This window comes from Neomonachus schauinslandi, chromosome 2 (assembly GCF_002201575.2).
Source record: "Neomonachus schauinslandi chromosome 2, ASM220157v2, whole genome shotgun sequence".
NCBI lineage: Eukaryota > Metazoa > Chordata > Mammalia > Carnivora > Phocidae > Neomonachus > Neomonachus schauinslandi.
Genome location: NC_058404.1, coordinates 72,997,268 through 73,022,810, shown reverse-complemented (window position 1 = coordinate 73,022,810; position 25,543 = coordinate 72,997,268). Strand labels below are relative to the sequence as shown.

Genomic DNA, 25,543 nt, shown 5'->3' with positions numbered 1-25,543 from the left:
TTCTAAAGGTTAAAGTAAAGCGTTACCAGGCCTCATGAATTTCTCATGAGTTGCGATTAAGCGCAACCAAATTCTGAGCACTGTTAGAAAAATGTCTTCAACCTAAATGAACCGGCATCAAAACTGCCAACAATAATAACCCACAGCTACTTCCATGATGAATTTGGTCTTTGCTTAAAAAAAAAAAAATACTGTGATACTTCCCTCGATAATGACCCACATAAAGCGTTCTCCTTGATTAACAATGGCATTTGTCCTATAGCCCACGCCAGGAATGGAAGCCAGCAGAGCAGCAAGAGATCTCTTCTAAAAACAGAACACAGTACAGCTCATTCTTCAAGACCTTCCAGGGAAAACTAGAGGATGAGCATGTTGATGTCTTTTAAAAACAATCTACTAAATGCTTTTAGATCCTGTGTGCTGATAACTGGCTGACCTATATATTTTTGACAATGCTAGTGTCCTAGAGGGCCTGACAATTTGACAAGGAGGTTAGACGGATTTTGAAAAAACCAAGATAAGCAGACTAAATTTCCTAAAAAAAAAAAAAGTATTTTCTTCTGATCTTTGAAACGTTAAAGGAGCCATGTCAGTGGATTATTTTGAGCAAGGAAAGTTCTGCCTTATTAAGACTGCCATTGTAAACAACTAGTTCCCCAGCCAGTCACACACATCAGATGCAAGTACACCTTCCAAGCAAGAAGCAATGACTCTCCATCTACTGGGGCTGGGTTAGAAGCCAAACTAACATGGTTAGATTTGCTGTGTAAATTATTGTTTGTTGCTAGCGAAAATGGTTGTTGCAGAGGGTATTGTGAAGATCCAATAAAGACAATGTACACAAAATACCTATATAGCACCTGACATTATCCTCATCACAACAGAAATGCATTCTACCTGTGCTCAGGTCAGGTGCTTTAAAGAAGAAATAAAATGTCAAAGAGATATCCTCACTCCTAGGTTCACAACAGCCAAGCTGTAAAAACAACTTAAATGTCCATCAACGGATGAATGGATAAAGAAAATGTGGTACATACATACAATGGAATAGTATTTGGCCTTAAGACAGAAGGAAATCCTGCAAAATGCAACAGTATGGATGAACCTGGAAGATATTGTGTTGAGTGAAAGAAGCCAGTAACAGAATCACAAATACTACATTATTCCATTTACATGAGGTCTCTGAAATAGTCAAAATCATAAAATCAAAGACAGTAATGGTTGCAAGAGGCTAGCTAGGAGGGAGAGATGGAAATTGCTAATCAGTGGGCATGAAGTTTCAGCTAAGCAAGATGAATAAGCTCTAGAGATTGGCTGTACATTACACCTGCAGACAACAATACTGCATTATATACTTAAAAATTTGTTAAGATGACAGAGCTCATGTTAAGTGTTCTTACTACAATGAAGTAAAATTTAATTAAATTTTTTTAAAAGAAGGAGAAATGTAAAAGAAAAAAAGTTTTTGTGTGTTTATTTTTGCAGCACCATTTTGGGACCAGAACATCTCCAATATCTCAAAAGTATTACAATGTAATAATATATACTTGAAATTTTAGATTTTCCTGTAATAAACTATTTCAAACATTACTTTGTTAACAATAAACCAATAAGAAGGGGATGATAACCTCCTAAATTTTGATTATTTCTAAAAGACTCAGTTTATCCACTGGACTTCTTTGGCAGATATGCAATTGCTATATTAGAGAAGTAAAAGGAGCTTTGGGTATCATTTTAAAAACAAGGAAACTAAGACCCCAAAACACTAGGGAATGCCAGACCTAGTACAAGAAAGGGATCTACTTTGGATGTCCACGCAATGCTCTTTGCACTAAATTATCTCTTAATACACTGAAATCATGGAAATCACCCTTAGATGGCAAGATCATACGAACGGAGTGAATGAACATTTGCAAAATAAATACTATCAGCCAGCTGTTTCTCATAATTTACTGCCTCTAATCCTCTCAAAACCTTGCAACACAGGAATTAATAGGGCTACTTTTAAGGTAAAGAGACAGGCCAATAAAGATTGTAAGACCAGTAGGAGACAAGGCTCGAACTCAGATCCGGGTCTCAAGTAATCACAAAACCTTGGATCTTTACAATATACCTTGCTGCCTTCTGGAAAGTGAAGTGAGTCCTGCAACATCCCTGCTAATAAAAAAAAAATCACTTTGGCCAGTTTTCTGGCTGTAAAGTGGAAGCTGTTGATTTCAGAGGAAAATTGCTCCAAGAGCACACACCTGTAGTGGAGTCGATGGTAAAAAGGGATGACAGGTCTCCTGGAATGAGCTCATAAGCCACTGTTCCGTATATCCCAGAATCCCTGTCAGTGGCAAGAACATTGATGATCTCGGTGCCTGGCTGGGTCTGGCCGCTAATGCTCATCACGTAGGTTGATGGGTTAAAGACAGGTTCATTATCATTCACATCCTCCATTTCCACACGAACAAAAGCTTGCGCGCTTAGTCCACCCTGTTGGATAAATGAGAAGTGATTACAAATGGATTTCTCCTGAACCCTGAGATGCAGAATCATTGACAAAGATCCTAGAATAGAATTTTAAAACAACAGAAAAGATAGATACTCATTTTACTTTTAACCGTGAGATATGAGTTCACATGTAATAGCATGGTATCCGTACTTCAGCACTGATTCTTTTTTTTTTTTTAAGATTTTATTTATTTATTTGACACGCACAGAGAGAGACAGAGTGCACAAACAGGGGGGCGGGCAGGGAGAGGGAGAAGCAGGCTCCCCGCTGAGCAGAGAGCCCAACGTGGGGCTCGATGTGGGGCTCAATCTGAGGACCGTGGGATCATGACCTGAGCCGAAGGCAGACACTTAACCAGCTGAGCCACCCAGGCGCCCCATTCAGTGCTGATTCTTAAACATGGATGAGATTACCACTTAAAACTCCTATGAAGCAATAATTTCACACTACAGGCCAAAGATATTCAAGGCAAGTTTTCCTGTTGTCCAAAGAGGAAAAACAAACAAACAAACAAACACCAAATACTTTTATCCCTAGGATAATTTTTAAGTGCTAAAGAGGAAGGGTAAAGAAATTTTGGAGGAAGACGTAATTTAGAAAAGATTGTCAGTCTTTACTCTCCTTAGAAGGCAGAGTAAAGACTGACCTATGTGAGGGAGCTAGACTTCAGTAATCTAGAGGAAAAGCATAACAGATAGAGGAAAGAGCAACTGCAAAGGCCCTGAGGCAGGAGTACAGCCAGGCCTGTCAGGGAACAGCAAGGAAGCCAATGGGGTGATGTCAGGATGGTAGGGGCAGGTCATGCGGAGTTCCATAGGCCTCTGAAAGGAGGACCTATTGGAGGGTTTTGAGCAGAAGAGAGGCTTGAATTGACTTAGATTTTAACTGTCACTCTAGCTACACCGTTCATAATAAACTGGAGGGCAGCAAGGGTGGAAAGAGGGAAACCAGTTAGGAGGCTATTGGAATCATCAAGTCTGGAGTGGATGGTGGCAGTGGAGGTATTGATCCTAAATATCTGGGGCCAGATTTGTTTTGGAATTCTGAATTATTCAAGTTTTAGAAAGGTAATAGAGGGCATAAAGTAGTAGTAGTAGTAGTAGTGAGAAGTAGATCCCATACTGTTTATTCTGTGTTGCCTCCAGCTAAAAATCAGGAGAGGGGAGAGAATACAATAGAAGAAAATAATCCTCTGCAATTTTTACTTTTCTAAAGTAAAACATGTGTTCCTACTTTAAAGCACCATTTTCCATTTCTGTCTGGTACATTTGGATACTTTCATCTTTGACAAAAATCCTTGGTAAGTCACAACAGCCTGGGCTTTCTCACTCACTTCTCTCTCTCTTTCTGTCTCTCTCTTGTTCTCCCTCCCTCCCTCCCTCTCCCCCCTACAGTTCAGGGATGCACTGAGCAAAGAGGAAAGAAGATTCTGGAGAAGAAAGGTTTGGCAGGAGGCAAAGAGAGGCCGGTGTAAGAAGCACATGCTTAGAGTGAGGGAGGGCAGAGAGTATTGTTTGGGATAACAACAAACCTGGAAATGGTTCTCATGCTCTGAGGTCCCAAGTACCCTAGACATTGGGGACTAAAAAACAATGGGGAAATACAGCTTCAAAAATAGAGTGGTTTTCCATGTTCTGAGTTGAATAAAGAACCAGGGCCATGTCTGTTAACAACGAGACAGGAGAAATGGGGGCTGGGGGCGACCGCGGTGAAAACAAGGAAGTGTCGTTTCACACACACACACACACACACACACACACACACACACACACACACCATGCTTACAGGGCAGCCTGGGGCTGTGTCTGCAGCAGCCCCGGATAGCCTGCAGGTCCACAGTGGAGGGCAGCAAGAGGGGCTGCAGGCTGATGGTCAACAGACAGAGTACTGCAGGGCAACCGACAGAGACCCTGCTGTTTCTCCAACCTGCCTGCCTTCTCCCTTCTGTTTTCCTTTGACCTTTCCTTTCCCCTTCCTTTTGTATTTCTCCTTGGATTCCAGAAGTTACCTCAGTTTGAGGAGGGAATGAGAAAGCAGGTAAGAGAAGGGATGAGAAGTGGGGAAAATGTGAAGAAATGAGTATCACTCCCCCACCTTAGGATCTTTAAAAACAAAAATGTTAATTCCTACGCTGTCCACGAAGATCCTCAATCAGGCAATGCTACCAAAAACAAGTAAAATGTTCGATGAACAAAGTGAAAAGCTTGTTCTCATAGAACAGTGAATCTTTCTGCAGGGAAATTATTATAGCTCTCAGGTTTCCAGTTGTAGGAATTCAATTGGCATCTGTTGAATTCATCAGTGGGGTGCTTTCTTCTCATAATAACATTTGTGAATGTGTGTTGTGTATTTCGTGGATTTTCTCCTTCAATTGTTCTAATCCCCCTTTCTAAGACTTTTATAGTTTCTCTCATTTTTACAGATAAGAAAACCAAAGCACAGAGAAACTAAGTGACTTGCCCAAGGTAAATGAGAGTGTAAATTGCAGATCTAGAACTGGACCAGAGATTCATCTGTCCCCAAAGCCTCTGGTGACTTTTTTTAAATTAGACTTTTTAAAGTACTGTTATGGTATAAATTCTACCTTTCATGAAAGGCTTGTTTAAACACTATGCAAAGGGCAATGCCAACCACGGACTCAGTCTTAGAGGAAAAAAGGAAGGCAGAGTCCCTGTTGACAAGGGACTTACAATCTATGCGACTACGCGACAAACACTGTACAACTGGGTTTACGGCACCATGAAACAATCTGGAGCCAATGATCTGGGTCTAATGTCTGCGCTGCCTGCATCTGGGACCATAGACTGGAGAAAATCAGATAGTCCCTGAGTCTGGGCTACCTCTTCTGTAAAGCAGGGACCTGCTCACCTTGCAGGCTTGTTACTAGAAGGGGAGATATAATACGTATGCAAGCATTTATAATAGTTAATCACTATCAATTATAAGATTTCACAGACCCCTTTTCCTAAATACCTGGGGCCAGATAGATTTGACTTGGACTGTTTCAAGTTTTAGAAAGGCAATAGAGTGCGTGTACCTAGTCGGGTCTGGGGCGGTACTGCGTAATCAAACACTTAATATTCTGCAGCAAAATGTATGAATAGACACATTTAGGGAGATTTTTTAAAACATGAATGGCCTCACGTTGGTTCAAATCAGGTGTCTCACCAGATGAGGTTTTAAAACTTTCCATCTTGAGGGGATATTGAATTAGGTCAATTCTAATGCCCATCCCAGGTTTCTGTTTTAATCAACTATGATGGTACTATGTGTCCTCTCATTATTTCTTTTACATTTGGAATCTTATAAAATTGTATTGCATAATTCTCTTTTCATGCAAAACTATCATCAATCTCTCTGCTCTCTTCAATTTTTACCAAAATATTTAAGGCATTACTTTTGATTGCTAATGTAATATTGGTATAGATGGAAAAAAAAAGAACAATAAAATAAAACAAAATAAACTTTCCATCTGAGCACTTTGGGGCTTCAGAACTACAGATAAAGGATCATGGATCTTCATGATTCAGATGTTGGCACACACCAGGAACACTAAATGGAGAGAAACCTCAATGCTGAAGGAATCCTTGAGATGGGTGCTCAAAAACAAACAGGATTTGGGATCCCCAGCTGGTGTGCAGTTTCAAAAGTCTGGAGGAGCCTTTTGAAATTGGGAGATATGGACCCAATGTTCAAGGCCCTAAAGGTTGGCTGCCATCTGGGAATCAAGGAGGACCCAGTATGGTCCCTTCCAATGAGGGTAAGGGCAGCCTTTGCTGTTAATGATTCCAACTCAGGAAGGCTGGGAAAGTACTGGAAATGTTAGTTTGAAGAGTCATAGACAGATATTTGAGGAAACTAGAATAATTCAGGACCCAGTCCAGTTTATAGGTAGATAACAAAGCCACAAAGACGATGAACAGGAATAGAATCTGGCCACTTAAGCTATGGCCAATCAAATAATTTCCTAGCTTTGCTTCTGCTTCTTCTCTATACTAAAGTCTCCCCCCAGCTCCTGACGGTGAAGTGCTGCTAACCACTTCTAATTTGGTGCTGCCAGATTCAAATCAATTTTCGCTCAAAGAAACTCTTCAAAAAAAAAATGACAAACTGATATTTCAGGTGAAAATGATATCCTAGAAAATGTAATAACATTTAAACAAATTCTCTGCCATGTTGTAAGAAGGGTCAACACACTAGTGGGCAAGTCCAGGGAGAGGTTGGGCAGGGTCTAGAGAAAAGCCTGGAGAGTCAGATTCATGGAACCTGACTAACATGCGAAGTAGGATAACTTTATCCTGTACACCAGGGGATTCTTTGTATCAGTAAAAAATGTGGCAGGTACACCCTTCATACTTATTTATTTTACATTTACTATGTTAATGTATTATTTATATTAAAATATCACAAAAGTGAAGTTCAAAAGGATAAAATTCAAAGTTCTGTTTTCTTCCCATATCCTTAAATTAAGGACACTATTGCTGTCCTTAATGAAGGGGCATGATCAAATCTAGGGGTCAGAGATATTTGAGGTAGCAGTTAAAGGATGTGTCTTGGGGTGCCTGGGTGGTGCAGTCAGTTGAGCATCTGACTCAGTGGTTTCGGCTCAGGTTGTGATCTCAGGGTTGTGGGATCCAGCCCCGTGTCTGGTTCTGTGCTTAGCGTGGAGTCTGCTTAAGATTCTATCTCCCTTTCCTTCTGCCCCTCCCCTCCCGCTCGTGCACACAAGTACGCGTGCTCTCTGTCTCTAAAAACAAATAAATAAATCCTTAAAAAAATGTGTCTTAAAAATGAATAAATAAAGGTGTCCCTTAGTCAAAAAGTTGGGGAAATGCTGGAAAAACCAAGTCAAATGGATCCTGTGCCTCAGGACTTCTCCCAGAGCCTTCCCTATGCCCATTTCTAGAGGGGGTGAGTTCTGAGGTGTTCCCCATTCCTGTTTGACCACAGAACCCCCTTTGGAAGGAACAGGAGACAAGGATCCCACAGAACACGGTGTGGAGAAAGCTAATCTTAACTCATTTTTCTTCATTTCCCTCATAGTGTTCACCTCTCAATTCTCTGTAACTAATCTTCTGTGTCCCTGGTCAAGACTATCCTGATAATGCAGCCTCTGAGACATGCTGAGTCAGAACAACCCAGCTAAGCTGCTTCCAGATTCCTGGCCCTCAGAAATTGTGTGATAGTAAATGTTTGTTATTTTAAGCTGCTAAGTTTGGAACAGGTAATACACCCCATAAATTCCATCCATGAATATTTCTTAAGGTTTTCTTATTCTTTCTCTTTCTATCAACAAGTTGTGGTTGGTTTTGACATAACTTTAATCACTTCATTGTTTAAATTATAGTGAGAGAAAGGAGTCTGTCACTATAATTTTAAAGATGAAGTTATTAGGGTGTCTAGGTGGCTCAGTCAGTTAAGCATCTGACTCTTGGTTTCTGCTCAGGTCCTGATCTCATGGGTCCTGGGATGGAGCCCAGTGAGGGGGTCTGTGCTCACTGGGGAGTCTGCTTGAGATTCTCTCTTCCTCTCCCTCTGCCTCTCCCGCTCATGCGCTAAAATAAATAAATACATCTTTAAAGATTAAGTGATTAAAACTAAAATGAGAATGGGAATCACCTCAGAATGGAGGTGGGTGGGGGGGGGGGTGGGTGAAATAGATGATGGGGGTGAAGGAGGGCACTTGTAATGAGCACCAGGTGTTGTACGGAAAAGTTGAATCACTGTATTGTACACCTGAAACGATTATCACACTGTATATTAACTAACTGGAATTTAAATAAAAACTTTAAAAAAATTATAGGAAGAGACTCAACCAATCTACCTGAATTCCCATCCCCTCAAGGCGTGCTGTGAAAATTGGGCGTAGTTTGGGAAAGGACCAAGCTTGAAAGCATACGATATTGGAGGCTGGTTGTCTAGGGCAATCAGCAGATATGAAAAAGTTTCTGCCATTATTTCTATTTCTACTTTGGCCATTGTCTACTATCCATTCTCTCTATTCTTGCCTTCTATGGCTCTTGAACAGTAAAATATTAATATCTATTCTTCATATCTCTTAGTTCTTGTGGGCTGCAGTTTTCTTTGTCCATGCATTTTGTCCTAGAGTTCATAATTCAGTGAGCAAAGGTGGAGGGAAATGAGCGTCCAATTTGTTAAGGAAAACAAAACAGAACAAAACAGATGTCACTAAAGTCAAGAGACGCAGCATCCAAAGAATCATTTCAAGTTCACTGAGAAGTTGAATAAAATGAACATAAAGAAAGAATGCTGGGATGTGGCACAAGAGAAATCATGTTCATAAAAGCAGTTTTATTAGAAAGGTTGGATGGGAAGAATGGGTCAAAGAAAGACCGCAAAGTGAGGAAAGGAGACACAACTATTTTAAGCAGATTTGCAGTCAAAGAAAAGAAATAAAATGGTTTTCTAAAAAAGTACATGAAATTTAAAAAGAGGTTTTTTTAAAGATAAAAACTGTTACTATGCTTTGTATGCTTATGGGAGATATTCAATAGAATTTCAGGTATTGGGGATGTAGGAAAAAGAGAAAACACTTACAAAAGTGATGCCTGTAGGATGGCTGCAAGGGGTAGGACCCCAAACATCAGAGAGATTTGCTTTTGAAGCAAACAGACATCTCTAACAAGGTAATGGGAAAGAAAGCAAAGAATGAGAGCGGATAGTAGGCAGGAAAGTCAGGACTTCTCCACCAAGCAGTTATGTGGACAAAAGGCAGAGGTGGGTTTAGACGGTGCTCGGTTTTCATCTGGAGAGTTCTATGGAGTGAGGGAACTAAAGGGATTTTGCAACCGAATGACTTTCCTGATGGGTCCATAAACTAGAGATCTTAATCTGGGAGAAGAACTACAGGCTAGAAGGGAGAGGCTACAGTAAGTGAGACAGAAAGATCAGAATGTTTATCAGAGGGGGCGCCTGGGTGGCTCAGTCCTTCTGAGTCACCCAGGATCAGGTCCTGAGCTCAGGGTCCTGGGATGGAGTCCTGTGTGTATTCTTCAGCAGGGAGAATGCTTATCAGAGTACAGCATGCTTGAGATCAAGATTTCAGAGGTGGTGCAATTACGGGTGATGATCCTTGGAAGTGAGAAAGTCAAGGAAGTGAGAGGCTCAGGGTGTTGAATGGCTCAATAAACATGGTGGTGGAGAGGAAGACTGTAAGGTGTAGAGGTCCTAACTGACAAGGAGGCTTAGAATATGGCAGCAGCAAGAAAGCATGTCCATGGTACAGTCTGACAAGATAAATTTCCAAAAGCGAATTGGTTTTCGACAGAGAAAGGGGTAGAAATGATTTGGATGTGGCAATGGGCAATTAATTAGGCAGGCACCCACCTCAACAGCTCCCTCCCGGTTTGTGATTAGTGGAATAGGGGCTTCTCTGTGAAAGGCTGGAGAGGAATCGGTATCCTCTGGGGCGGGAGTTTTAATCAGGGCAAGACCATAAAGGAGCAGTCAGAGACCAGGTTGAGTTTATGAGGGAGTTTGCTAAGTGATGGCCCAGGAGTTCCAGAGGGCATGGTAGAAGAGTTTGGGAGGGGGGAGAGGGTGGCTAGGAGACTGACTCAAATCAAAGGATGAACAGAGCAGGATGGGGATGAGCATATGGATAACAACGGATGGCTGGGAGGCTTAAACCTCTAGTGATAAGTATGAGGTAGAGTGGTATTTAAGACGTTTAGGGGTTAATTCTGGTAGTGTATTTTAAAAAATGGTAGGCCATCAGTTTGAGATATAGTTCAGACAATCCAGCTAGAAAATAGGAGCAACTGGGCAGCAGCTTATTCCTGAAACCGGGGTGAGAGGGGTGGTAATCAGTAAAATATATGATAGGAAAAAAGCAACTGAATATTGGAAAGTGAGATAACATAATCTAGTAAAATTCAAATGTGTGCACCCTAAGTTTCAGTTGTGCAAGATGAGTAAGCTCTGGAGGTCTAATGTACAGCGTGATTATAGCTAATATTACTGTATTACATGAAATTTGCTGAGACTAGATCTTAAGTGTTCTCACCACTTACTTTGTGAAGTGATGGATATGCTAATTATCTTGATTGTGGTAAACGCTTCATAGTGTGTACATATATCAAAACACGACTTTGGGGCCCCTGGGTGGCCCAGTCCATTGAGCATCCGACTCTTGGTTTCAGCTCAGGCTGTGATCTCAGGGTCCTGACCTGAGATTGAGCCCCGCATCAGGCTCCATGCTCAGTGGGGAGTCTACTTCAGATTATCTCTCTCCTCCTTCTGTCCTCCCCCCTGCACTCTCTGTCTCTCTCAAATAAATAAATCTTTTTAAAAAAACATGATATTGTACACCGTGATGTATATAATTTCTATTTATCAATTATATTTCAATAAAGCCGGGGGAAAGATGAGTGTGAGCTTTTACTCAGCAAGTTTGCTCCTAGAGATCTCTCTGCGTAATTACACGCAGCTGTGCAGCACAACTTCCACAGCCAAATTTTATCAAGAATATATATAATGGTGAAGGGCTAACTCAATTTACTTTCTATATTGCTAGCCTGACACAACCCTCCCCTAAGCCTGGAGTGGTGAGATAGAGTTGAAATAGCATATCTCAGACACATATTTCAGCTCCCGAATTCAGATGTCACAGAAATAGAGATACAATGTTAATAAATACATACCGTAAAGAGAGATTCATTTGGCAAAAATGAATGGGAAAAGGAAACAAGGAATTAGAGATAAGCACGGAATAATTAAATTATAGCACTTCATTGTGAAAAACCACTTGCTCTCCAATGTAATCCAATTATTTGTTTCCATTATGCAATTTTATAGCATTCTCATGGCTTCCATGTATGAGATACACAGCAGCAGCTGAAGCAGCAAAAATAGATTATTTCAGAATACCAGCAGAATAGGAGAAGTGATTACATTAAAAAAATATTGACAGTCATCACAAGGATAAATAGAGCAGCAGCAAAGAAGGCCAGAACATCTAGGTATTTTATAAGAAAATAATTTTCTATCGACAGATAACAATCTCTTAGTGACCACCAGCAAATGGGTTCCTAGCAGTTTTCTTCCAAAGAGCTTTCCGGGTATATATTAGAAAGAGAAAGTATCAGAGGGAAGACCATAGATTATGAGGGTAATTATGTAAAGTTAAAGGTCTTCTGTCAAGGTGCAGTTCATTGTTTTAAATAAATTCATTATGGCCTAGAATCCAACATCTTGAACCTAAAATATCTTGTCTGAGTTCATTTATTCTTCAGATCCAAGCTAGATGGTTATCTGCATTGGTACCAACCTTTTTGATTAGGGACATATGGGGCTAGTAGATATTGCACAGAATAATGATGACGATGCAGGCTTCACCCTGTAGAAAGGCACAGCTCATCACAGAAGAAATGTTTAAAGATCATGTAGGCAACAGAATAAATACTGCATGATACATAGACACTCATGTACATACACACTCACATAAGCACTTATGTTGCTTGGTCTTGTATATTCTGAGGCAAACAGAGGAAAGTTGGAGGCAATTTTAAGTCCAAACAAAGTGCATAGTAAACTGTTATAATGTTTATGATTGGGAGGGAGGGGGACAAATTTTCTAGTTTGTCTTTAAAAATGCATCACCAGAACTGCCCCCGGAAGGATCCACTTCTAAGCAGGTTGCACAAGCAGCCCCCTCCTTTGGTCTCCCTGTGTGGCTTCAGACCCACATGATGGAGAAGAAGGAGAAAAGGCCACTAAGACAGAGAAGAAAATGTCCAAGAGCTGGGGAAGGAGGAGACCCTGAAGCTCCGATAGCCCACCTCCAGACACGAGATGCTAAAAACACTCGGATTGTAGAAATGCACATTCCCCACCTTCACCTACATTGAATGTGTTTTTCTCTGATCATCCTGAGAAAGATGAATTGACCATATTCACTACACAGATCTTTGGGCCCTTCATTTGGCAACCAAGGCCGGAGACCAAGTCAAATCAACAAGGGACCCTTTAAGTCAAAGTGGGTATCAGATGGTAGCCTGGAAGACACGGTTAACTCTTTTTGGTGTTTTCCATGAGGGTACAAGGGATCACATCTATCACTATGACAGGCAGGACCTGGACACATTCATGTAGAGCAAGCTGTCCTGTGAGGAACAGGGCCCAAACCCAAACTGGGCTGCGAAATTTCTGTCACTCCATAGGGGAGCATAATCATCTACGGAGGTTATTGGAAACAGTCAACAAAGGTGGACAAACACACTCTACATTCCGATATGCTCCACTAAAGTCTGAGGAAGGAAAAAAAAGGCAAATGGGTGTGGACTCAGATTATCCCTTGGGGAATATAGCTCACTCCTAGATCTAGCATTTTGATAGCTGTGGCCTGAATCATCAGACACTGCTTTTTGGGGGTGTCTGTGATAAGGAAGAAGAAGAGAGTCTGGAAGTTGACTTCTTTGATGACTCATACTTCTATAACACCACAAAGAGGCTCTGGTTTGCAGGACAGCTAAAGGGACTGGGTCAGAGAATAAAAACATAGGCAAGGCCAAAATATAATAATAATAATAATAATAGTAGTAGTAGTAGTAGTAGTAGAGCCTGAAAGTGATAACAAGCAGGAATGTGGAGACGCCAGCGCCCAGAAGTCCCTGGATGTGGCCAGAAAGGTGGTCACAGAGGATGGGACAATGATTAGCATTGAACCAATGCTCTCTGTCTCAGGTGGCAGGAAGGAGGAAGATGGTTCTGATGAAGCCAGCAGCCCTCCGACAGAGCCAAGTCCCTATACCAATGCCATGCTGACCAAGAAGTGTGAGCTTCTCTATTGTTTAGGGGAGCATGTTGGAAACGAGGGACTGCCAGTTTATCCTGAATGATTTGTACTACTTTGATCCCCGCAGGATGGAAAAATGGAAGACTTGAATACGATGGGTTCACAAACTCAAGAGTACACAAAGGAGATAAACTTGGAAGAAGACAGAGATGAGGTAGAAGATGCAAAGGGAAGAGATGAAGATGAGGAGGATGATCACACCAGAGAGGAAAGTAGGGAGGAAGATGAAGAGGAAGAGCACTCACTGGTGGTGCCTGACGGAAAGTATGTGCACAATCAACACAGGACCTAGCAGTGGTGAGTGACACTTGCTGGGACCACATGGGCCTGACACAAAGACAACAAAGTGCTGAAAGCCCAGGCCCTGACAGAAACTGTCTTTGATGATTTCAGATGCTATTTGGGGACAAAAGTTCAACTGAATAGTGAATTCTCTCAGTATCACTGGGTGCTATTTCCAATACGCTGAATAAAACAAGGTAGCTGCAAAGATTTTCTTTTCCAGAGCCTGAAGTATAGCAAGAGCTCTGGGGAGCCCTTTGCCTTCCTCTAAGAGGGGCTCTATACCAGGGCAGTGTATTAGCCATGTCTTCTATTTTCTGTGTTCTGATGCTTTGACAATTGTCCTTGCTGATCCCGGAAGATTGCCCAGGATCCAGTGAACATGCTTTTCTTTTTTTTTTTTTTTTAAGATTTTATTTATTTATTTGAGACAGAGAGAATGAGAGAGAGCACATGAGAGGGGGGAGGGTCAGAGGGAGAAGCAGACTCCCTGCCGAGCAGGGAGCCCGATGCGGGACTCGATCCAGGGACTCCAGGATCATGACCTGAGCCAAAGGCAGTCGCTTAACCAACTGAGCCACCCAGGTGCCCCAGTGAACATGCTTTTCAAATGCAAACCAACCAATCTAGACCCCAAGCCCCAACCATACCCTTTCCCATGCTTCACCACTCTAGGCCACCATTCACCTGCCCTAATCACCCCAGGGCCAAGTGCCAGGACAGCTAGAGACAGTCTCTATGCCCCAGAGCTTGTTGAAAGTACTCAAACTAGCCAATCCTAAGCCTGCCTATTCTGCCTTTCCCATTCCTTCCCTTGAAAACCACAATAAAGGCCCTTGCCCACAGTTTTCCCTCTCTCTCTCTCTCTGACTCCTCACCAACCCCAGCGCTTCCCATTGTGCACATCCCCACCTCTACGCCATGGTGTGGCATACGCTGCCCTCCCCGCTCCAACCCGGTCTTGGAATCTGTGAGTATAACAAACTGCTTTTTTTCCCAATGGCAGCCATCTTCTTGCCCATCCCTAAATAATAATGAAACCAACATTAAACCACTCAGGGCACAGAGCAGCTCCAGTCTGTGCCAGGGCCTGGTTTAAGATGAATCACCAGAAAAGTAGGGTGAGATCTTGAATATGAAGTACCCACAGGGAGGTTGTTTCTGTTCAAACAAAACAAATATGTTGTGCTTTGCTGGAGGGTTTTCCTTCTACAACTTACAAGGAGTTTTTAAACAGAAGAATGTTATGACTCACACACATTGTCTTAGTCCATTCTGGCCGCTCTTACAAAGTACCACAGACTGGGTGGCTTACGAGCAACAGAGATTTACTTCTCACACTTCTGGAGGCTAGAAGTCCAAGATTAGGTGGCAGCACAGCCAAGTTCTGGTGAAGGCTGGGAGCTTGCCAACTTCTCCTGGTGCCCTCAACTGGGAGAAAAGGCTAAGGGGCTCTCTGGGCCCTCTTTGGTAAGAACACTAATCCCATTCATGATGACTCCACCCTCATGACCTAATCACTTGCCAAAGGCCCCACCTCCTAATATCATCACTTTGGGTATTAGGTTTTCAACATATGAATGGGGGGGGGTGCATAAACATTCAGACCATAGCAGTAATCAACCTGGAGATCATTTCTTCTTTGATTTCTTAAAAATTAGCAAAAAGCTGCCACAGTCTGTTTGTATAAACTTTCATGATTATCTTTAAAATAAAATATCTTTTGGCTGGGAAATAAAAAAATGCATCCCTTTTGTTCAGTCTGGCAGAGTTGTGGAGAGATGGTGTGGCTAAAGATGCACTTGAACATTGCAATAGAGTCCGGTAAGCTGAGGGGAAGGGGAAGCATTCTTCACAACTTGTGTAGAGTAGGTTCCCAATGAAAATGGACAAAAGCAAGGAGGTTTAAATTAAATAACTGGGTTGATTTTTTTATTCCAGTGCCAATAATCCTAATTAATTGCACTGCTTTGGGGGAATAAAAAATTTCCGGTAATAATTTCTTTTTTTTTTAAAGATTTTATTTATTTATTTGACAGAGAGAGACGCAGTGAGAGAGGGAACACAAGCAGGGGGAGTGGGAGAGGGAGAAGCAGGCTTCCCGCTGAGCAGGAAGCCCGACACAGGGCTCCATCCCAGGACCCCGGGATCATGACCTGAGCCGAAGGCAGACGCTTAACGACTGAGCCACCCAGGCGCCCCTAAGATAATTTCTGTATACACTTTTACAAGATCATCTGAAACCAACTAATTAGAAACAGATATTCAACTACTCAGAATTGGATTTAAACTGGTTATTCACTTCTAGGATGGGCTTTTACAATTGTCTCAAAAATCTATTAAGAATATATTTCTGGGGGGCACCTGGGTGGTTCAGTCGGTTAAGTGTCTGACTCTTGATTTCAGCTCAGGTCGTGATCTCAGGGTCATGGAATCAAGCCCCACGTTGGGCTCCATGCTGAGCGTGGAGCCTGCTTAAGATTCTCTCTCTCTCTCTCCTTCTGCCCCTCCCCCCAGTTTGCTCAGGCATATGTGCACGTACACACACTCTCTCTAAAAAATATATATATATTTTTGAAGTCTTGCATTAATATTTGTGTGTGTGTATATATTGAGCTTTAATAATCATGTAATTTGAATTAACCTAAATTCTTCTGTTTATTCCTATTTTTGTTTCTTACATCTTTTCTTACAAAGAAGCAAGAATTCCTAAAACCACATAGTCAGGGGTTGATAAAATCTAATCAAATCATGCTAATTTTATCAAATATAAATGACTTCATTTTCATGGTAGTTTCTACATGCTTACTTGTAGTAAATATATTTAGATTCATTTTCCCCAACAACTCATGACTTAAGTAGGTAGATCTGCCTATTACTTTCAAAAAGGATTAGACAGAGAGGTGTTAGCTGTACCCAACAAAGGAGTAGTAAGCAGATAAAAAAGAAACAAGGCAAATCTCCAAAATAAATTAAATGAAAAAATAAAAATGCAGAATAGTGTGTATATAGTAAGTTATCTTTGCTGTAACGAAATGAAAATTGAGGGGCGCCTGGGTGGCTCAGTCAGTTAAGCGTCTGCCTTCAGCTCGGGTCATGATCCCCGGGTTCTGGGATCGAGTCCCGCATCGGGCTCCCTGCTCAGCGGAGAGCCTGCTTCTCCCTCTCCCTCTGCCTGCCTCTCTGCCTACTTGTGCTCTCTCTCTCTGTCAAATAAATTAAAAAAAAAAAAAAAAGAAGAAACGAAAATTGAACAAGCTGTTTCTAAAATGTACTTGGAAATGTAAATGGAATAGCCAGGAATAGCCAAGGCAGTCTTGAAAATGAAGGACAAAGTGAAAAGAATATACAATATCATGACCTATTATAGAGCTTAAACAATTAAGAGAGTATGGTGCTAGTACAATAGTAGACAAATAGGTCAAAAATAGGGTGTCCAGAAATAGACATACACGTACATCAGCACATGATTTAGGACAAAAGTGATACTCTAGTGTAAGCATGAAAGAATGGTTACCTCAGTATCTATATTAGAAAAAAATAAATAACAAACCTTCCTCCCACTAGATTGAAAAAATGAGTATGAAAGGTTAAATAAAAAAGTTTTCAGAAGGAAATGTAAGGTGACACCTCATGTCTCTAAGGTAAGCAATTACTTCTAAGAAGGATAGCAAATACTTCTAAATTTGCTGTAAAGGTAAGCAAATTAATAAACTAAGCTTTATTAGAATCAACAACTTCTGTTCCTCAAAAGACATCCTTAAGGGAGTAAAAAGGCAAGCCACAGAATGGAAAAAGATACACACAATAAGTATATACAACAAAGGACTTGAATGCCAAAAATATAAGAATTCATACAAATCGACAAGAAAGGAACCCAGTAATACAATAGAAAATGGGTAAAGAATTGAACAGACACTTCACAAAATCAGTTCTACAAACAGCCAATAAGCGTATGAAACAGTGCTCAGTTCATTAGTCATCAAGGAAATGCAAAGTAAAACCCCAATGTGATACACCACTGACTAGGTACCAGAATTGCTATAATTAAAAAGACATTAAATCGGGGCGCCTGGGTGGCTCAGCTGGTTAAGCGTCTGCCTTCGGCTCAGGTCATGATCCCAGGGTCCTGGGATCGAGCCCCGCATCAGGCTCCCTGCTCAGCGGGCAGCCTGCTTCTCCCTCTCCCTCTGCCTGTCTCTCTGCCTACTTGCTCTCTCTCTCTCTCTGTCAGATAAATAAATAAAATCTTTAAAAAAAAAAGACATTAAATACCAATTGTTGGGAGGATGTGGAGCAAATGAAATTCTCATACCCTTCTGGTGGGAGTATAAATTGGTACAACCATTTGAAAAGTTGTTTGGCTTTCTTAAGATCTAGCGATTCCACTCCTAAATACATACTCAATAGAAATGCTTGGGGCCTGGGTTGCTCAGTCGGTTAAGCATCTGGCTCTTGATTTCGGATCAGGTCAAGATCTCAGGGTCATGGAATCAAGCCCTATGTTAGGCTCCACTCTCAGCAGGGAGAAAGAAATTTTCTTTCTCTCTGCACGCACCTTCCCCCCCTCCCCGCCCCTTCCCTGCTTGTGCTCTATAAATAAAATCTTAAAAAAGAAAAAAGAAATGCTTATATTTGTTCACCAAATTACATGTATAAGAATGTAAGCACTTTTTGTAATAGCCTAAAATATATGCCATCAATTATAGAATAGATAAAAAATTATCACAAATTTCCCATAAAAGAATACTATGAACAAATGAGAATGAACGAACTATTGCTATACACAACAGCATGTATGATTCTTAGAAATAATGTTGGACCAAAGAAACAATAAAAACATAGCGTATAAATCTATTCGCTGAAGTTTAAAAACAGGCAAATGATATTTGTGGGTTTTTTTATTATATTAGTCACCATACAGTACATCATTAATGTTTGATGTAGTGTTCCATGATTCATTGTTTGATATTTGTTGTTAGAAGTCAATAGTGATGGGGGCTCCTGGGTGGCTCAGTTGGTTAAGCATCTGCCTTCAGCTCAGGTCATGATCCCAGAGTCATGGGATCAAGTCCCACATCGGCTCCCTGCTCAGTAGGAAGCCTCCTTCTCCCTCTTCCTCTGCCCCTCCCCCAGCTCACACACTCTCTCACATGCTCTCTCTATCAAATAAATAAATAAAATATTAAAAAAAAGTCAATAGTGATTAACCTGAAAGGCAGGAAGCAAGGGATAAGCCTAGAGGCCTAGAGAGAGGCTTTCAGGGTTCAGGTAATGTTTCTTCATCTGCTTCCACGCATGTGTTTATTTTGCAAAAATCCACTAAATTATACTATAATTTGTGCACCTTGATGCATGCATTTTATATGCCAATTTAAAAGTTTACCAAAAAAAGACTTAAAAGTCAAATTGAAGGTGCCTCTACTGACCTAAGATGAGTCAGTATGAACATCAGAGAGAATGTCAGCAATGTATGAAATACATCAAATATACAAAAATCCAGGAATTTATAATCACACTAGAAAAAAAATCACCCGGGGCACCTGGGTGGCTCAGTTGTTAAACGTCTGCCTTCGGCTCAAGTCATGATCCCAGGGTCCTGGCTCAGGTCATGATCCCAAGGTCCTGGGATTGAGCCCCGCATCGGGCTCCCTGCTTGGCGGGAAGCCTGCTTCTCCCTCTCCCACTCCCCCTGCTTGTGTTCCCTCTCTCGCTGTCTCTCTCTCTGTCAAATAAATAAATAAAATCTTTAAAAAAAAAAATCATCCACACCCTTTGGAGACAGTAAATGCACCAACTTGTTATTCTAAAAACAGATAAAATAGAACTAATCAAGCATTATGCTGCCTCTCCTCTATGAATTGTATTCCAGGATAATCAAATAGTTGATGAGAGAACATTCTTATTTGAAGAATTCCAGATAATAAATGCAAAAGGAATAACAAAATTCAACATCCACCACACTGCACCCTGTAATGGAATAATGGCGTGTGTCTGGCGATAGAGTAAGAAGCACGCAGCACCACCTAAATGAATCCAAAACTAATCTGGCTTCTGGCTCAGAATGTCAGTTCATAGGAAATATGATAAAAGAAGACATTAAATGAATCCCAAGGATGTAATCAGCCACATTCAGAAGGTGGAACATTTACAGGGCAAATAATTTGATTTCTTCCAAAAACAAATACCATCAGAGAAAAGGTAAGGTAGGTTAGGGAGGAGAGCGGGGAGCTGACTGTTATGGACTGAAACTGAAGGGATACTGCAATCAAATCAATTTTGAACTCATTTGGATCTTAAGTCAAATAAGTCATCTTTTAAAAGACATTTTTAGATAATCCAGAAAATTTTAAATGGACTGGATATTAGATATTATTAAAGAATTATCGTTAATTTATTGTAGTCATGTTTTATTTTTTATTTTTTTAAAGATTTTATTTATTTATTTGACAGAGACACAGAGAGAGAGCACAAGTAGGCAGAGTGGCAGGCAGAGGGAGAGGGAAAAGCAGGCTCCCCGCTGAGCAGGGAGCCTGATGTGGGGCTCGATCCCAGGACCCCAGGATCATGACCTGAGCCGAAGGCAGACGCTTAACCGACTGAGCCACCCAGGTGCCCCATGTAGTCATGTTTTTAAAAAGTAATTATCTGTTATAGATATTATTGAACTATTTATGGATGAAATGATATATAATGTCTGTTATTTGCAAAAGAAAGAGGTAGTGATTTGTGAGACAAGATTGGCTAATTGATAATCAATGGTACTCTCTGATATGTAGACAGTGGTTCACTGTTGAGTATGTTTGAGATTTCATACATGAACACTTACCCCATCCTTAGCTTTCACCAAGAGATCATAGGTTGCGGGATCCCTCTCCCTATCGATATCTTGAGAAACACAGATTCGCCCATCATGTGGGTCGATCTGGAATGCTGGAGACACGTCATAGCTTTGGAATCCATCATAAAGAGAATACTCCACAAAGCCATAGAGTCCTGCATCTGCATCAGAAGCTTTAACCTATGAGACAAGAGGGTGGTTGGTAAGGAAATGGAAATGTTAACATTACTTTTCAGTTGGTCATGAATTACTATCATGATTTGTACAACCGAGGTATCCCTACAGCCATTCATTCACAAAGTATAGGCTTTGGTTTTCACTCTCTTTTACTTTCTGTGACAGCTCACCCTCACTTTTCCTCCTCCTTGTCTGAGTTCTCCTCAGTTTCCTTTGCCTGTTCCTATACTTTCATGTGATCTTGAAAGTTTGAGTTCCCCGAGGCTCAGCCCTCGGCCCTTTGTCTTCTTATTCCTCTCATCATGCCTAAGTGATCTCATCCAACTTCAAGGCTTTAAAAACATCCCCATGTTAACAGTTTGACAGCATATCTGTGGATTCCCTCTCATACCCAAGCTTTTCAAGTGTTGGGCTCAACATCCCACCTCCACCCTTCAGAGCAGCATGGGAGGGCAGAGAAATCAAGACAGTAAGTGGCATGATTACTAGTAACCCAATCCAGTTGACACAATTCACCCTGGAGTAGGAGATTTGAGTATCTAAGCCAGGTTTCCTTGCAGGAATAATGCCCCCATCAGGACCCTGCACAGTCATGCTCACTGACCACTGCACAGAGGCACCTTGCCCAGTGGGGGCATGGAAATGAAATCCAGCCCATGCTCTGCTTGCCAACACTGACATGGAGCTGTAAGTGCCCAGAGGTAAGGACACCTTTCTCTTTGACCATAAATACTGCTTATGTTAGCAGTGGTCCTGTGCCTGGTAGAAAAAATGAAGTAACTAGAATTATGAAGGCAATTTATTTATACTAACTGTGGGAATACACAGTGAGAAAGACAACAGTCTATATTGAACTCAAAACATTTTGAGCTCATAGGCCTGGTATAGCTCTCTTGATTTGTTAACCCAACTAACAGTAACAGCAAATATCTATATAACACTTAAAATAAAAGAAGAACCTTAAGGGAGGATTAATCAAAAAAAGGGAAGAAAAAAAGGAAAAAGAACTATAAGTATACTTACAGATTTATACTTATAACCTGTAACGAACTCCATTTTACAGACAAGAAAAGTCAGGCTCAGGGGCGCCTGGGTGGCTCAGTCGTTAAGCGTCTGCCTTCAGCTCAGGTCATGATCCCAGGGTCCTGGGATCAAGCCCCGCTTCGGGCTCCCTGCTCTGCGGGAGGCCTGCTTCTCCCTCTCCCACTCCCCCTGCTTGTGTTCCCTCTCTCTGTCAAATAAATAAATAAAATCTTAAAAAAAAAAAAAAGTCAGGCTCAGAGAGCTTAAGTAACTTGCCAAAGATCACATAGCTAAAAAGTATCAAAACTGGGACTCAAATCCAGGCAGTTGGACAGCGTTTAACTCTAGGCTGGAAAAAAAGTGATTTACTTTTTATCGGTAAAGTATACATGAAGGAGTTATACCCTTCATTATTATGCTTCCCAAATAAAACCTCATACCAATAACATGTTCAACAACCAATGTTCTCAATAAGCCTTCCCCTTCATCCCATTCTATCTTGAGCGTATAACTGGGATGTGACTTTGGGGGTTCTTCGGGCAGTCTGGCACAGTGGTTCTCAATCAGGGTCAAGTCTGCCCCCACCAGGACATTTGGCATGTCACAACTGGGGAGAGGGTGCTGTGGCATCTGGGGGTGGAGGACAGAATTGCTGCTCATCTTTGTATAATACACAGGACAAACCCCACAACACATAATGATCTGGCCCAAAATGTCAACAGTGCCCAGGCTGAGAACCACTGCATCTGAGTAACGTCAACAATGGGCACTATTATTTCCCTCTTTAATTGCCTTTATTTGTCTTCAACTGATGACACAGTCTTGTAAATTTCTCTTTACTCCCATCTATCTCACAGTCTCTGGCAATATTATTTATTCTGTGCAACCAGCTAACATGTTTTGAGAGTTATTCTTCTCATCAGATGGGCTGAACCAGGAAATCCACAAACTTCCCAACTACAAAGAACTAAATTCCAAGTACATTTGGTCTATTCCATTCTGGCAGCTGTTAATGATTTAGGAGCCTCGAGTTCCCAAAGAGCCCAAATATGTTTTCTAAAAACATATGGTATTCTCAATAATTTTGGTTTGATTGGAAGATAAATATAATGAGCTCTAAATTCTAAAACTCATTCTCAGCCTTTAATAGCCATATTAACAAGTAATTTGGCTTATATAAAACGAGTTTCCTTATTTCCACTTTTGAGACCTTTTTCTCATCTGGACTTTTGGCAGGCAAAACAGAAAAAGTAAAAAATGGGATAAGAGTACTGATCTCAATTTATGTCAGCAGCTCAGATTCTGAGCTTCAGAATAATAAAATAAGAATGTATTCCTCCCTGTTTTTTACTCAACTCCCTAAAAATACTGACCTAGTATTCTAGAACAACATATTTTCCCTACTAGTATTTGGTCTTGAACACCAATAATTAATTTGGCATCTTTATGAGGTCTATATTTTCCAATATCCATTGACTTATACATAAAATTTAGGCAATTTAAATAATAGAAAATGGGGAAAGCTTTGCCAGATCTTCAAGAGGAAATGTGATTAGTAAGTAAGCTCACTGGACCTTTTCTTCAGAGATAGCTGCTTAAATCAAAAAAGAGAGACATCTGGTCAGAGTCTATTATCACCATCTTATGGTGCTAATTTTGGGATCCAGAGGCGATCTCAGGACGATTTAATCCTGAATCTACTCAAAAAGCCACGTTCCAGCACCCTTGGTGCTGTCCCTGTGTTCCTCATCCTACCCTCAATCTACCTGTTTTAGACTGAGATGAATATGGTGATTTTTACTCTAAACTTACTTCGAGTCACAGTTTGTTCTCCCTTAGTCTGATCTCTCACAAATTTAATGCAGACATTATAAAAAATGAAAATATTAATGTGATATTAAGGTTCACCCAATTCCCTTATTAGCTTTCCGAAACTAAAAAAAAAAATTAACTGCCTCCCTATATTAACATCTGGGGAGACAAATTGAGAACACTGGCTCTTGAATACATGTTGTTTGGATGTTCTATAAATGGAATGGACCTATCTGCAATTCACTCACCAGCACAGACTCCTCTATTTGCGAGGGTCTCCATTTACTTATTTATTTATTTATATTATGTTCAGTTAGCGAACATATAGTACACCACTGGTTTTTGATGTAGTGTTCAACGCTTCATTAGTTGTGTATAACACCCAGTGCTCATCACCACACGTGCCCTCCTTAATACCCATCACCTGGTTTCCCCATCCCTCCACCCCCCCTCTCCTCCAGCAACCCTCAGTTTGTTTCCCACAGTCCAGAGTCTCTCATGGTTTGTATCCCTCTCTGATTTCTTCCCATTCAGTTTTCCTGGGAGGGTCTCCTTTTTAACAACTGGGCAGCTTTGGGGAGGTTACCTGCCCAGCCATTCACTTTGGTACCTCAAAACCCAAAAGTCAACCCTAAGTCATAAGATGACACATTGTGAGTAACATTGTCCTTTACCTACTCCTGGGAAATCATATCACTGAATTCAGTGACATTTCTAGAAAAGCCTCAAAGCCCAATCAAAAAAATGAGCAATTCAACAAGAAAGTCCTAGAAAAAAATGGTTGCAAAAAAAAAAATGGCTTGTTTAGATGAAATTTAAAATGCAATAACCCATTTTAGTTTTTTTTCTTTTTGTAATTTCCAAAATTTCTACCATGAGCATATAACAGTTTGTTTGAAGAAACCAAACTATTGACACAACACACTCACAAACGTAACTTCAAATAGAAGGAAGAAAAAGAAATTACAAAATAACTTTTTAAATTCTATGTGCTTGGCCAACCACTGATCCCACAATGAAAACAGGATTATAATATTCCAGGGGAAGCTGGTTTCAGCACCGAGGACCACAACAGATGCAAGTAATGCCACTGAACACAGTTTTGGCAAGTTCACCAATGACTTGTCTTACCAAATCTAATCATCAAGGCTCAATCCTTATTTTCTACACACCTCAGCAGCTTTCCATATGCAAATTGTCTCCTTATTGAAACACTTCCTCCCCAGACATCACGTTCCAACTCTCCTGCTCCTCATACACCTCACTGACCTCCTTTCAGTTTCCTTCACTGGCTCCAAGTTCTCTTCCCTGCTTCCGAATGCTCTCGTGCCCCACAGCTTAGTCTTGAGACCACTTCTCTTTTCAATCCACACTCCATTGCCTGTGATGAGTGAATGGTGGCCCCCAAAAGACAGCTCCATGTCCTAATCCCTGGAACCTGTGGATATTGCCTTACATGATAAAAGAGTGAATATTGCCTTATATTGTAAAACATTGTTAGGTTAAGGATTTTGAAAGCAGCTTGTCATGGATTATCCAGATGAGCCATTAATCCCAAAACAAGTGCCCTTAGAAGAGAGAGGCAGAGATCAGAGTGGGGGGTCACAAACCAGGGAACACCAACAAGCCTTAGAGGCTAGATGAGTCAAAGGGAATGAGAAAGGCCCTGCAGGACTCTGGACTTCTAGCCTCCAGAATTATGAGTAACAACAATTTTTGTTGTTGTAAGCCAGAGAATTGATGGTTATTTGTTACAGAAGCCCTAGAAATCAATATACTCCTGAGTGATCTGACCCAGGACCACAGTGCTAAACCAACATATGTTCTTCCAATATTGCTATCTTTGGTGCTCCAGACTCATGCATCACCCTACTACCAATTAGACATCACCTCTCAGGTGGCTAATAGGCACTTCCAATGGGGCCTGTCCAAACAGAACTCTTCATACCTACCACCCAAATCTGCTATTCGACCAGTGTCCTTAGTGACATCCACTTTTTGTAAAGGCAGCCAGAGAGATACAACTCAAATGACATCAGATCATGTCATCCTCCTGCTCAGAATCTTCCAACAGCTTCTCATCATCACCTCAGTA

The 25,543-nt window shown here is 41.1% G+C and overlaps 1 protein-coding gene across 1 annotated transcript in view; it reads right to left on the bottom strand.

The window, feature by feature from the left end:
- Positions 1-25,543, bottom strand: part of DCHS2 (dachsous cadherin-related 2) — a 301,078-nt gene that overhangs the window by 93,258 nt on the left and 182,277 nt on the right. Inside the window, exons 3-4 of the mRNA XM_044913075.1 lie at positions 20,425-20,616; positions 2,247-2,478 (exon numbers count right to left, since the gene is read on the bottom strand). Of these exons, the coding sequence (XP_044769010.1) occupies positions 2,247-2,478; positions 20,425-20,616 (424 nt within the window). The remainder of the gene's footprint in view (positions 1-2,246; positions 2,479-20,424; positions 20,617-25,543) is intronic.